General features: G+C 33.0%; 1 protein-coding gene across 1 annotated transcript in view; it reads left to right on the top strand.

The window, feature by feature from the left end:
- Positions 1-13,567, top strand: part of CD2AP (CD2 associated protein) — a 111,394-nt gene extending 97,827 nt beyond the window's left edge. The window contains exons 14-18 of the mRNA XM_059938542.1: positions 1,449-1,561; positions 2,298-2,399; positions 3,502-3,671; positions 6,235-6,298; positions 10,600-13,567. Of these exons, the coding sequence (XP_059794525.1) occupies positions 1,449-1,561; positions 2,298-2,399; positions 3,502-3,671; positions 6,235-6,298; positions 10,600-10,641 (491 nt within the window). The 3' untranslated portion in view covers positions 10,642-13,567. The remainder of the gene's footprint in view (positions 1-1,448; positions 1,562-2,297; positions 2,400-3,501; positions 3,672-6,234; positions 6,299-10,599) is intronic.
- Positions 13,568-14,071: the final 504 nt, after the last annotated feature.

Here is a 14,071-nt window from a genome sequence, read left to right as displayed (position 1 = left end):
TGGTTTGTTGTATATTATAATTATTTATAGACAATTATTGAACTCAACACAAAAATTAATCCAAGCCCATTAGATTGCCTGTTGTGATATATTAGCCTAGTGACTAGATCCAAGATAGAACGTACAAAGTAATCCCAGAATGTGAAGATGGAAAAGAATTAACAGAGGTCAACAAATACTTAGAGTTGTTACAAAATGTATATTGCCAATTAGTGGTAACCTCTTCCTGTTTTACCTTTGTGTCCTCCATCCCTTTAAAAAAAACTCTCTAAATAAATTACTTTGAATATGAAATTTGATGAGTAAGCTTTAAGGGCAGTAATGATACGTATCTTTAGATTTCTTTTAAGAAATAACAATTCTCTGAGTTTGGACATCTAAATATTTGACAGAAAGCATTATAAACTTCCAGGCAATGGCAACGTGAAGAATGATTCCATACCTGGAAGACAAGGCAAAAGATACCTGCTGCCATAATGAGTGACGGCATATTGACTGTGATTAATATTCTTAGTTTGGAATCTGGGCCAAAGGAAAATTATAATGATAGTGGAAGTGCCAGGAATTAACCTTAGGGTTCTTATTATCACTTATAGATATCTGGGCTTCAAAATTAAAGATCAACTCCGTCAGCAAGGTTTTCTGGACCATCTAGAAAAAGGGAAGGTATTATATACCATTGTTTCAGAGATACAAATTACCTAGATTTGTCCTTAAACTCAAGTTATTGGATCAGAGGTCAACCAGCCTTTGGTGGTAGGGAAGCAAATGGATGATTTATGTAGCATTTTCTCTTGGTATCTGATTTGCCTTAGATTTATAACTATCGTCTGATTCCTACACATGATAATGTCTAAGCAGAAGTACAGTGAACTATAAACAGGTCGAGTCCCAGCTACAGTATACTATGCACAGACATATATGAAGACACATTAAATTACACTTTCAGTTTACATTAAGAAATGCAATTGGAAAGCAGCAGGGTCCCAGATAAAATTGAGTTTAAAAAATTTTAATATTAGGATATTACTTGAACTTTAAAGCACATTTCATAAGTAAGTTTTTTGATATATTGTAATTAATTCTGAGTTGAAGAAGTAGATCATGTTTTTTTTTTATAAGCAAGAACTTAAGATGACTGCTTTTTCATACAACTACAACTTGTGGTACAGATTTATATCTTTCAGTAAGAACTTTTGTTGAGGTCTAAGTCTCTATTAGAAACATGAACTTTATATTGTTAATATATAAAATGTATCAGGTAAAGAGGATGTTAGTTTTTGAGGGTGAATGTTGTTTTCCAAATGCATATGAAAAGCATAGGTCAACTTGTGAGTCTTGCTGGTATTCTTTTTAATTTTAGTTTGTTAAAAATCCAGAGACGTTCTTTTTTGCCTTTTAATATGTGCAGTTATCTCTTAATAAATATGTTTACTTTTATTCTCCAGATCTTGTAAATTTTGATGACATAGCTTCCTCAGAAAACTTGCTACATCTCACTGCAAATAGACCGAAGATGCCGGGAAGAAGATTGCCTGGCCGCTTCAATGGTGGACATTCTGTGAGTTACATTTAGTATTATAAAGCACAGAGAATTTAGTAAATCCAGAGTCCTTCTGAAGATAAGAACGAGGGAGGATTTATAGCTCCACTGAAGTTTAAAAATCAGGAAGATAGCTATACTCAAGTGGCCAAGGGTTGTATTTAAGAGATATGGGGGAAGAGACCTGTTCATTTCCACAGGACGTGGAATGGAAGGTTACAGAATCAGAAGCAGAGTTGTCCTAAGACCATAACCACAGAGCACAGTGTTGAGAGGGGACAGGGGACCTGTGCAATATACTTGTCCAAAAGCAGTAATTAGAATTGAGTGGTACATATTCACTTCAGGAAAGAATGAGAACATTTTTTTTCCTCCTGAAATAGTCAGTGTTTTTTGTAGTACTAATCCTGGTCTCTAAACGTGTAACTTCTTTTTATGCTCTCAGTATATTGCCTGGGATACTGGTAGTACTTTAGTGTTAATACATTAGCTCTTAAGTACTATTGTGCTTTTAAATTACCTAAGTAGGGAAAATTTTTGTTGCTAATAGGCAAGCTGTTTTTCCACCCTCAAGATACGCAAGTGTGTTATTCAGCATGAAATTATATAAAATCCTGTTAACAATAATGGAATATCTGGAACAGTATCTGCTGAAAACAGTGATAAAAGTTACTTACTTTATTATCCAGATGCTTACTGCCTTTTCTTTCTTTGGTGTTTTCTGTTTCTTGATTTAAAAAAAAAAATCATTCAGCCAACTCAAAGCCCAGAAAAAATCCTGAAGTTACCAAAAGAAGATGATAGTGCCAAGCTAAAGCCATCTGAATTTAAGAAGGATTCATGCTACTCTCCAAAGGTAAGGTGCCTTGTGGTCTAAGATTTGTATAATTTGTAGGGTTCTTTGTGAACATCAAAATTGTGGAATTTAAAGTGTCCTTCAGGAAGAATTATTTCTTCTGCCAGGAAATAAAATAATTCCTACTAAAACTAAATAAAATAAAATAATTACTGTTAAACTTAAGTTACATTATTCTCTGTAGATCTTTTTTAGGAGAGTCACATTATTTTAAATGAGTAATACAAATGTTACATGTTTCATATTTTTTTAAGGCATAGATCTATATACATTTGTTTCATTTCCCATTAAACATTCACTCCTTAGGCAGAAGCCATCACTCTTTTACTCCTTATGTAACTTGGTGCTTGGCACCATAATAAGCCCTGAATACACACTGGAATGAATGGTAGAATACATGGATTCTTCCGTCTCTTACGTGGTGTTAAGAGTCTTTGCTAAACCCTTGCCATTTTAATTTAAGATAGTATTACCACAACTGACACACAGCTTATATTTGAGAAGATCATGCCTGTTCCTCAAATTTATTTCAAGACATTTGACTGCTATTCAGTTTATCAGATACACTTAATCTGAATTCTCTCAGCTGTTAGCAGTCTATTGAAATTTTACTTGCTGTTACCTAAGTGAAATGGTAAAAGAATGTCAGGCCATGGATCCATTTTAATGCCTCTTCTATGGACTTACTAAATCCTTCATAATTGCTTTTAATTGGAGCTTTCTGGATATTCTAAATAATAACTATTTAATATGAAGGATCAAAGCAGTACCTTAATAATGCTTTTATATTCTTGCTTCTAGATGTTCCACTAGGTAAACCATAAGATAAATCTAACGGATCTTCTTTTCTCTCTTTTTTTTTTAAAATAAAGCCTTGACATTTCTCACAAAAACCCTTAGTAATTACAAGTTTATTCTTTGGCCATTCAGTGGTTTTTCCAGTTATGAACATCAAACTGCTTTTTGGATTGTCAAGTTTTTTATTTATCTTGGAAGTATTACTTCAGTTATTTATCTCCTTGCAGTAAAAATCTTTTGAATTTATAACATAATATTAAATGTAAGTACAAATAAAAATTTTCTGTTTATTACACGTTTTCAGCCATCTGTTTACCTTTCAACACCTTCAAGTGCTTCTAAACCAAATACAGCTGCTTTTCTAACTCCGTTAGAAATCAAAGCTAAGCTAGAAACAGAAAATTCCTTGGATGAACTTAAAGCTCAGATTGTTGAATTGCTGTGTGTTGTGGAAGCACTAAGAAAGGATCATGGGTAAGTAGCCCTTATTTTCTTCTTTGAGCACTACTTAACACATGTATAAAGAATTCTTTCAAATTATATCAAGTAAAGAAGTAATCTGCCAAGTTTCTAGTATGAGCAAGTTTGTTTTCAGAGAAATTTTTATTGATAGTGTCTCTCTAGGCAAAAAAGCTTGAATTAGAAAACATAATAATTAGAAACTCTATTAATTCTAGTTATTCTAATTAGGAATTGGAAAGCTTGAGTAAGAAAACCTAGCCCAATTATGAAAAAGGCAAACCAGTTAAAACAGAAAGTAGTAGCTTGATTATAGAGTTGGTTCTAGTAGCTTGATTATAAAAAAATGGCCAATAGGCACATGAAAAGATGTTCAACATCATTAGTCATTAGCACATGCAAATCAAAACCACAATGAAATACTACTTTGCACCCACTAGGATGGCTATAATAAAAAATATGAACAATACAAGTGTTGGCAAGGATGTGAGAAATTGGAACCTCGTGTAAAATGGTACAGCTACTCTGGAAAACAGTCTGGCAGTTACTCCAAAAGTTAAATTTCATGTTCCCATATGACCCAGCAGTTCCTCACCAAGGTATAGTATTGTCCAAGAGAATTGAAAACAAGTGTTCAAACGAAACTTGTATACAGATGTTTATAGTATTATTCATAATAGCCAAAAAGTGCAAACAACCCAACTGTCCATCAGCTGATGAATAGATAAACAAGATGTGGTACATCCATACAATGGAATGTTATTCAGCCGTAAAAAGAGATGAAGTACTAATACATGTTATATCATAGATGAACCTTAAACACATAATTTGAGGCTAGAAATGTCAAACACGGGTTAATTAGTCTTAAAAGTATTAGGAAAAGCCATTTTATTTTGGATCTGTGGTGTATCTGTATATACATTTGGTTTTCTTCTCAGAGGACTTTGATCACTGTTTCTGCTGGGGTTGAGTTGGATATTTATAAAACAAATGGGTTGGGATAGGTGATCTGTAAGGCCTTTCTCTTAACTCTGAAAGTTTTTGATAATGGTATATGGTGAGGCATGCCTAAGTAAAAGTTAGAGACTTTTTAGAGCTAAAATAAATTTAAAAGATCACCTGCTATAGTCCCCTCCCTTCTTTTAAATGAAGAAATAAAGGTTTAGAGAGGTAAAGCTAATTATGTAAGATCACACAGCTCTTAAGTGGCAGAGCTAGAACTCAAACTTGGATCTTCTATTGATTTAGAGATCTTTTCTTATAAACATTATTATTAGAATTTTAAAATGTGTTAACATTTTAAACATACTTCTGCAAAAGCCCAGTAGGTAAAATAGATCAAAGATCAGCTAATCTAACTGAACTGAGGGTGAGGGTTCAGGTGCTCCTCCCCTATTCCAGCTTCTTCTCTGGCCTCTAAGAGTATCTCATGGAATCTGGAATCTGGTATAATAGTCATCGCCAGAGACCGTGTTACCACTGATTTTGAACTCACTGTTTCTCCTCCATTTCTTTGTTGACATTGGATTATTTATTTTAAAAAATATTGAGATTAACAACATGATGTATTTGTAGTTGGCAAGCACTTCTACAAACATCTCTTAGATAGAAACATAAAGTTATCTTGAAAGCCTACTTAAAAAACTATATTGTGCACATTTATATCATATATAGAGAGAAAATTTGATACATGATATTTCTTGAATTCTTCAGTTTATCTTGGTTTAAGTTTGGCAAGTTTATCCACAGTTTCTGCAATAAGCACATTATAAACTGTAAGTTCATTTATCTAGTAAATATTTATTGAGCACCTCTCAGGTACCAATTAGAGAACAATCTGATTTGTTAATTTTGACATTTTACATTTTTGATACCAAGTGTGCTATAATGAAATAATAAATCCACGTACAAATTGCCCATAGGTGCTCCTAAATAAGCTGTAGAATGAAGAAAAATATTAATGAATTACATATATTATTTATCAGATATTTTAGAAGTCTTTCCAAAGAGTATTTTAAAAGTCTTGAGTTCCTCTTGGAAAATGAAATGGAGGGGAAAATGACTATATAAAAGTATACAAGGGAACCTAGAAAAATGAAAACATGAGTTACAGAAGAGGGATTGTTGGCTGCATTTTTTTGTTTATTGGTTTGGATTTTGGATTTTAATGTAATAGTTAATTTTAAAAAAATTAAAGAAAGAGATATGTAAAGTACAGGTTATTGTATTAAAAATTATAATTTGCCTTGCACTGTGACGTATTTTCACATTCATTTTCCCAAATTATTTGGGCTGTGTGTCCTGCCTTGGAAATGGATGATAACTGAATATGGAAAATTACCTGTATTCACTTAAAAATTTCTTTATCTCAGGTTTGCCATGATTTTGCTGTGTTTTTAACTGTTGTATTGAATCATTTCAACTAGAGAATTTGAATTTTTTCTCAGTCAATATGGCTGTTTCCTTTAAAAGTTTTCCCTATGTTCTGGGATATCAGGCAACAGAGATCCTATTAACTTTAGTCAAATATATATTGTTTAATCAAAAGACTTAACAGTAATAAATACTTTGTTTTTAGGAAAGAACTGGAAAAACTACGAAAAGATTTGGAAGAAGAGAAGGCAATGAGAAGTAATCTAGAGGTAATTCATTTCTTCCAGCATTGAGATTGTAGTCAGCATAAACTAGGCATGTTTTTTCCAACCCAACTGGGTGATTGGTTCCACCACAGAGTATGCTATCCTGCTTTAGTTGGACACTCCCTACAGCTTGGTCGACATTTAATTAATCTCTTGTTGACTCCCTGCCACATTCCATTCATTCATTCGGCAAATGTTTTTTGAGCACTCACTCTCATAGACACGAGGCACAAGGTATACACTCATGAATAAAGCAAACATGGTTCTTGCCTCTTAAAAGTGTCTAGTTCTAGATCTCTTGCACTCAACACTCCTTCTTTCTTGAGCTGTAGTTCTCTTTTCTTCACAGTTAAACTTTTTTTTTCTTTTTTTTGCCTGGGGGCAGGGGTGGTGATGGTAACGGGATGGCTATAGATTTGCTGACTTTAATTTCTCACTGAATTGAGTTTACTTTGTAGCTAATGTCATCATCTTCACTCTCTGCTGATGACAGACAGTTTCACTTATTTTCTTTATCTTCCTTACTTTTTTCCATCCTCACTGACTTTGGTCTTCATTTGTATTTTTTTTTTATTTGTATTTTTTTCTGCATACCTCAGAGAAAGTGTTTCCTGCCTTTTTTAAGAGGCTCTTCCCATTCTGTGTTTAAGTATTGCATACTCCTCCCTATTTTTACCTTGCTTCAGTACTTAACCTGTTTCTTTTGTTAGCACTGTGAAACAGAGAACGTAGGGCTTGCCGTTAAAAAACTTGAGCTCCTCTTCTGACTTACCCTCCTGACTTTCAGTTCAGAACTACATATTTGTCAGGCTTAGCACTTTCTGAACATTGTCTCATTGGATACATAACAACTTGTAAGCATTATTGTTCCTATTTTAAGAGTGAGGAAACCAGGGTTTAGAATGATTAAATTAGCAGTGGAGCTAACATTTTTAATAGAAGCAGCCAGACTCCAGAACCTTTGCTCTCAGGGATTAAGTTACGCCATTTGAACGAAGAAGTCACTTACCTCGTTCAGCTTTAGTTGTTGAGATAATATATGTGAAGGTATTTGGCAGATTATCAAAACTCCATTTTTACTCTTATATCTGACACATAACCTTTATTGGCAGTCTCCTTTCTTTCCCTGAAAATACTCAATTTTCCTCTTTATTCAAAAAATAAAAAGCCCCCTTTTAGGTCTAGCTGCCCTCTTGATCTGTATTCTCTTTTCATTTGCAGTTCATTTGTTGCAAAAAAGAAAAAAAAACAAAACAAAAAACAAGAAAAGCATACATTTGCAGTCACTAATTCTTCACTTTTAGTTCAGTCCTTAACCCCTTGCATTTGTGTTTACTGATGGCAACTCCTATGTCTCTTCGGTTTCTACAGCACTTCACATTTTTACCATCACCACCTTTTCAAAGTATGTCTTGGTTTACGTGGCCGTGCATTCTTCTGTCTGACTTCTCCATCTCTCCTCACCTAAGTGAGGTGTTCCTTCCGTGTTGTGCTTAGCCCCCTTCTCTGTGCATCTACTCTTTGCTCGCCTGTGTCCAGGAGTATCATAATTAGCTCTGGTGCATCTGCCATTGAAATCTAGTTCTTCTTTTCCCAGCTTCTATCCTGAGTTTCCAGCTATTAGACTCCCTGGATGTTCCACTGTGAACTTAGACTTAGCATGTCCCCTGTCACACGTAGCACCTTCTTTTCAGATTCTGATTTTCCGTGTGTTGAAATTTTGTTGCGCTTCTAGTCACGCAGATGTGGGACTTCTGTCTCTTCTAATTCCACTAACTTTTAGGCCTACTGGCTGTACACCCTAACCTTTTTCTCTTTATTCCCACTGTTTCTGTCCTTTTCTCATGCTGTTATCTTCTGTTTAGCTTGTTTGTTTCTCTCATTCTTATCTTGTCTTCCCTTGCTCAGTATTTTCAAAAACTTTCTATTACTTGCTGAATGAAGTTCAAACTTCTTGACTTGGCAAATGAGGTCTCTTATGTCCTGGTCCTAGTTTATCTTTCTTTCCTCACTTGCTAATCCTCAATTGTCCCTTACAGTTAATTTGTCTGAATTTTTACTCTGACTGTATTTTCATGGATTTTCCTTTTGTCTCACTTATCATGCCCAAGTTCTGTAGATTCTGAAGGCCCTGCTCAGTCACATTCACTAAGTTGGCCATCAGTCTTCTGACTAAAAGCAGTTTTTCTTATTTCAAATTCATGTTGTTTAGTTTTGTAAGAGATGAATAAGTAATAATTTTCTGTCTTATCACTATTCACATTATGTACTTATTTTGCCCATCTTCTGTACTGTTGGAGGTGGGATCTTTTTCTGTTTCATCTTTGCCCATAGCTCCTAGCACAGTGCTATATACATATTAGATTGCTAACAAATTTTTGTCAAACTAATAAATGTTAGAAGATAGATATTAAAAATACATCTTCTAAATATATGTTAAATTCCCAGTGTGCAACATGGTAGAAATTGAAAAATTAAAAACAAATGTTTCTTGACTTTCATTCCTTATATTTTATACATAACACATATTCATATATGAAAATAAAGTAATAAGGTTAGCAAGAGGAACTAATACAATACTAAATTTGTATATATGACTTAATTTGTCATAAAAATCATGGAAAGAGTCAAATGAATTATTTGTTTCTTTTTTGAAGAATTTCATTTGATTATATTTTCCCAGCAAAATCAGCTGTTACTTAGCCTCTCACTGACCTGTATTATAAATTTGGTTTTTTTTTGTGGGAAAAGTTTGATACTTAATACACTTAATAAGACATTAGAGTCTTAGGATCATACGTTTAAAAGAGAAATTATATTTCCCCCCAAATTAAAAGTAATACTTTGAACTACTATAACATTAACATTATATAGTATTAAATTATACTGAGGAGTGGTACAAAGGACTAATGATGAACAATGAACATAAACATGCTAGAAGAGAAACTCCAGCAATGCAAGTATTTGCCGGATACCTAAATTTATGTGACTGGCAGCAGTCTGTGAGGAGTATTACTGACTGCGTGCAGGGCTCTTCTCCACCCTGACCCTCACCCCACCCACACTCCCTCTTCTACCAATTTCTTTTTCTTTCTGTTTTCTATACATCCTCGCGCATTAAAATTCATACAGTGGTTAATGTATCTTTGGAATAGAGATGATAATAGCGCATCAGGCTGAAGATTGAAGGTATTTTGTCTCAATCCAATGCTACTAACATGTTTGGCTAATAATCATATTAGTCAAAGAATAACATCAGGAAAGATCCTGGAATTAGCAAACCATTCTTGAATGGTTAGGATCCCTTAGGAGATTGTGAGCTTATTGAAATTATACTTTTTGACTGTAGCAAAATGCTCATCATTTAGTAATGATCTATTTGTCAGAAGTTAGCCATAACATGTATTATTTGTATGCATTGTTGGGGAGAGGGATGATGCTATCAGGAGAAGGTAAGGCCTAAATGTTTCTACATGTAATGCAAGGTCAGAGATGATCAAAATACCATATAATTGGGAAGGGAGTACAAAAACTGTGGCCTTTAAAGCCTTAGACCTTACCAGTACAAGTTCTGCATGGAACCACTGGCATGGTGTTTAATCTCTTTGATCCTCAACTTAGTTATTTGTAATATGTCAAAATTAAATAACTCTCTGTAGTTATTGTGAAAATTTAATGAATTTTTCTAATTTTCTTCTAACGTTTCTTAAATTGTGAACTTCTATTAAGTGAAGAATGTCTTCTACCTAACAGTGGAACTATTTTTAACACATTGACTGCATTTTATATATATTCCTGGGCTTTAAAGGCAATTTAATCTAGAACATACTGTTTACAGTTGAGGAAGTTGAGACCAAGTGAGGTTAAGTGGTTTACCGATATCACCTAAGGAGTAAGTGAAAAACATAGAACTAAACTGGTCCTTTAAAAAAAAAAAAAAAAATTCTATATTGCCCCCTTTGTTTAATTATAGGTACGGGTATGTTTCTTAGTTTGGTTTCAAGGATACTCTTGTTTTTTGTAGGGCTGATTTTCTTACAGATCTTTCAAATGCTCACATTATTTAACATTGTTCTGGGTGAAACAACTGTAGCTGCTTTTTTGTTGTTGTCACCTGTCATTTAGGAACTTGCATTGTGATATTTTCATCTGTTGAACTTTTTAAATATTTATTACACCATTGGAAATTGGATTTTAGAATGGAAATCAAAATCTGGAGGCTTGAAATTATGATCAGATCTTCATGACATAGGATAAAATAAATAAACTTTTTTAAAGTAAAGATATTATCTGTTGCCATTTAGGTGGAAATAGAGAAACTGAAAAAAGCAATCATGTCTCCTTGAAGTGACGTGCACCCAGTGTTCTCAGCGTTCCAGGGATTCAGAAGCAACACTATGAACTTCAACTGACTTGTTACTTAAAAATAACAAATGCTGATGTCGTGATAAAGAAATATGCGTATATGAACTATTATATCTATAGAAAAATGTAGGGGGAGGGTGAATTGTTTTTATATATTTTGTTTTGCCAATATGAAAAAAAAGAGGCCTTATTTCTTATGTGCTGGGATTGCAAACTCTTTTGTTTAGTTTGCTTGAAAATACTACTGAATCTGTATAAAAAGGAAAGAAAATTCACAATAGTTTTTTTTTATTGAAACTTGTAGTATTATTTTTAAAGAGATCTATACTATAAATATGGTGATATCTTTACGAATAATCTGTAAAATATACCATTTGAGAGGGACAGTTTAGCTTTATAGTAACTATAGTCACTACTTTTCCCATAAAACATAAGGGATATAAACTTTGTATATATATATTTTTTATGTTTAGCTTCTTACCCAGGATTACACTGTTGTGCCTGTTTGTTTGCAGTTTGTGATACTCTGGGTGATGAAATAGGAGTTTCCTAGCTACAAACCAGATTACTCACCCATGCATATAGTAATAACTGTAATGAACTAATCAAAATAATTTCTTCAACTTTTGGAATATTTTTTTATTGCTTGCACTATAGGATTCATAAAGGAATTTAGTTAAAATGTATTGGATTGTTAAATATATTGGGGAAAATATGAGCTATATTTTAAATTCATTAGGTCTAAGGAACTAAAAATGTCAATTTAACCCTTAACTTGTTGTGCCTAGAAACTACAGCACATATAATATGCAAACACCAGCCTTATTGCCGTACTTTTCTGCTTATTTTACAGGCTCAAATATTACTCATTTCATAATCTTGTGATTTAATTCTTCATGCCCCTCCATTTGATTTTTAATAACGGTAATGTTAGAAAAACAAAACTCCAGAACTTTCAGAACTTCAGTGTGCAGTTTCATACTTTGACAAGTTATCATTATGTAAATACTCAGGTTTTACATTGTGTAGTTTACCTACTAGACTAAACTAACTGATGGAGATATTTGGGGCTGTCATTTAGGTAACCAACTTTATAAAGAGTGTTTAGTAGGTCATAAAACGTAACATCACAGCTTATTTAAAACCAAATAGTTGGCCATATTCAAAATGCATTTTCACCAAGTGGGTGAATAGCAGTTTCTTCACAGTCACTTATGAACACTTGAACTTTTAAAAATGTTATCTACAGATAATATGTCTCAAAATATGTGGGTTTATATGGAAAGTAGAAATTTTGATTTTTTTTTTGCAAAAAAAATTAGATTTTAAGCTTTATTATAGCAAATGACTTTCAGATTTTGAGTACCATCTATCATGCTTCTATTTTGTGTTCTTTAAACCCCCAAACCAATATTTTTCCTTTAAGTTTTAGTTTTATAATACTGAAATCTTGTGTTAATGAAATTTTGTCATATTGTTTCAAATAAAAGTGAAATAGAAAATAATAGAAACTCCAATACATAATTACTTAAATTCACAACTTAAATTAGTGCTTTTGGGGAAATCTGTGCGTTAAGTATGTACATTGTAACTTCTTAAAGTCCTTGGGGCTCTTCTGATGAGGTCACTGCTGAACACAATTGTTTATTCCTGTTCTAGTGTTTTTAAATGACTTGTCAAATGAATGATTTCCTTCTTCTTAAATAAATTAGGTCTTATTTTCTTTTAATATGAAAGTCTTCAGGTAGAAATAAAAACAATGTACCCTGGAAATCACCCTCCAGCTTTATGACTGGAAGATCTGATTACGTGCTCCCTCCTTCCCCACCCTAATAATGGGGTAGGGGAAGTTACCAGCAGATTTCAGGCTGTTCTTAAAGTTTTTGTTGGTCATTTTCTCACCAGTGCATAAAATCAAGATGGTCATGAGTACTGAGAGACATTTAAAGTGTTTGCTTGTATACTCCTCAGTCAGAATTGAAAAGTAATTCAAGTACTGTGTCTCTATTTTCTTGCCCTTGACCAAATAGTAAAGAAAAGAAAACCAAAATCAAAGGGAAAAACGATTACTTTAATCTAGCAATTTACCAGTATTTGCTCTTGATATAGGAATTTTATTAATTCCTGTTTATAAAGTTAATATCATAAAATGCTATGTAATAATATAGCTTTTACTTGGGGGTAAATCTTTTTTTTTTTTTTTAATGAGTGAGTATAAATTATAGAGTAGAGGTGAACAGCATGGCATCTGTCATTGCCAAATTGGTAGTGAATGTTTGCTATTCTTTGAAAAACATAATATTACTAATTTTCCTAATTATATTTCAATATTAGGAGTATTGTGTGTGTGTGCGACCACCAAGCTTTGGTCATACTATAAAGCTGTTACCTCTTTACAAAATCTAAGTCTGAAGATAGGAAGAGAGAATGGGCCTGGTGTAACAGAGGATTCTCTTTTTATGCTTCTTACTGTGATCACAGAAAAAAATAAACCCAAGTGCTCTCTAGATGTGTTGGTAAACATTTTATGCTTGCATTTAAACTTGAAATGTATGAACAGAATGAGACAATCAGTTCAAATCAGAAATGAGAAATGTTAAAATTTAATGGCCTTGTTTTGCTGTAGCAATAAAATGACCAAGTGCAATGACTTGATTTAATAAAATCATCTTTTAAAAGTTGCTGCTATGAATATTTTTAGCCATAAAATTTTATCCTTGTTGTAGCCTGACTTGCCTTCAGTAACTGTTATGTAATGCAGTTGGTGTTGTGGTATTCTAACATTCCAAAAAAATAATAATATATATTTATGGAGAAACTCAAAACAGTATATACTTCACTGACTTGTTTACAGGTGCTGTAAAGCATGCTTCTCCCTCAAAAAGAAAATAAAGAATAGTATTGCCAGTTGTGTCAGTCTTTATTGGTTATTTTTCATTAACTTCAGCATATACTGATTGCAGAGTATGATGAAAATTATTTTATATTACTTTGAGTTTTCCAAATAAAAGAAACAATATAAATAGTAAAATAAAAGCATTCAAAGTTCTAGACCTATGTGACATTTACTGAACCTTTGTGAGTCTTTTCTTTCTACCTGGAACTGTGAGATGATAATTCCTACCTCACAGGATTATTGGGAGAATTTGAAATGATTTATATAAAGTACCTTATGAAGTGCTTGCCATAGGGTAGATTTTTTAAAATGGAAGCTGCTGATTTACTCTTCTCAAAAGCATCTTGCAGTGATGGATATGATGTAAATTAGGCAGATAAGATTAAGAGAAAAGGCATAGTATGTCCTCTCCCCTTGTTTTTGAATACAGCATCCCTTTCTTTGGAGGAGATACAGCTTTCATTTGTATGATACTCGAAATGGAGCTGAGAGTACTTTGCCCAAATTGAATTATT

This window comes from Balaenoptera ricei, chromosome 11 (assembly GCF_028023285.1).
Source record: "Balaenoptera ricei isolate mBalRic1 chromosome 11, mBalRic1.hap2, whole genome shotgun sequence".
NCBI lineage: Eukaryota > Metazoa > Chordata > Mammalia > Artiodactyla > Balaenopteridae > Balaenoptera > Balaenoptera ricei.
This window is presented reverse-complemented; position numbering and strand designations above follow the sequence as displayed.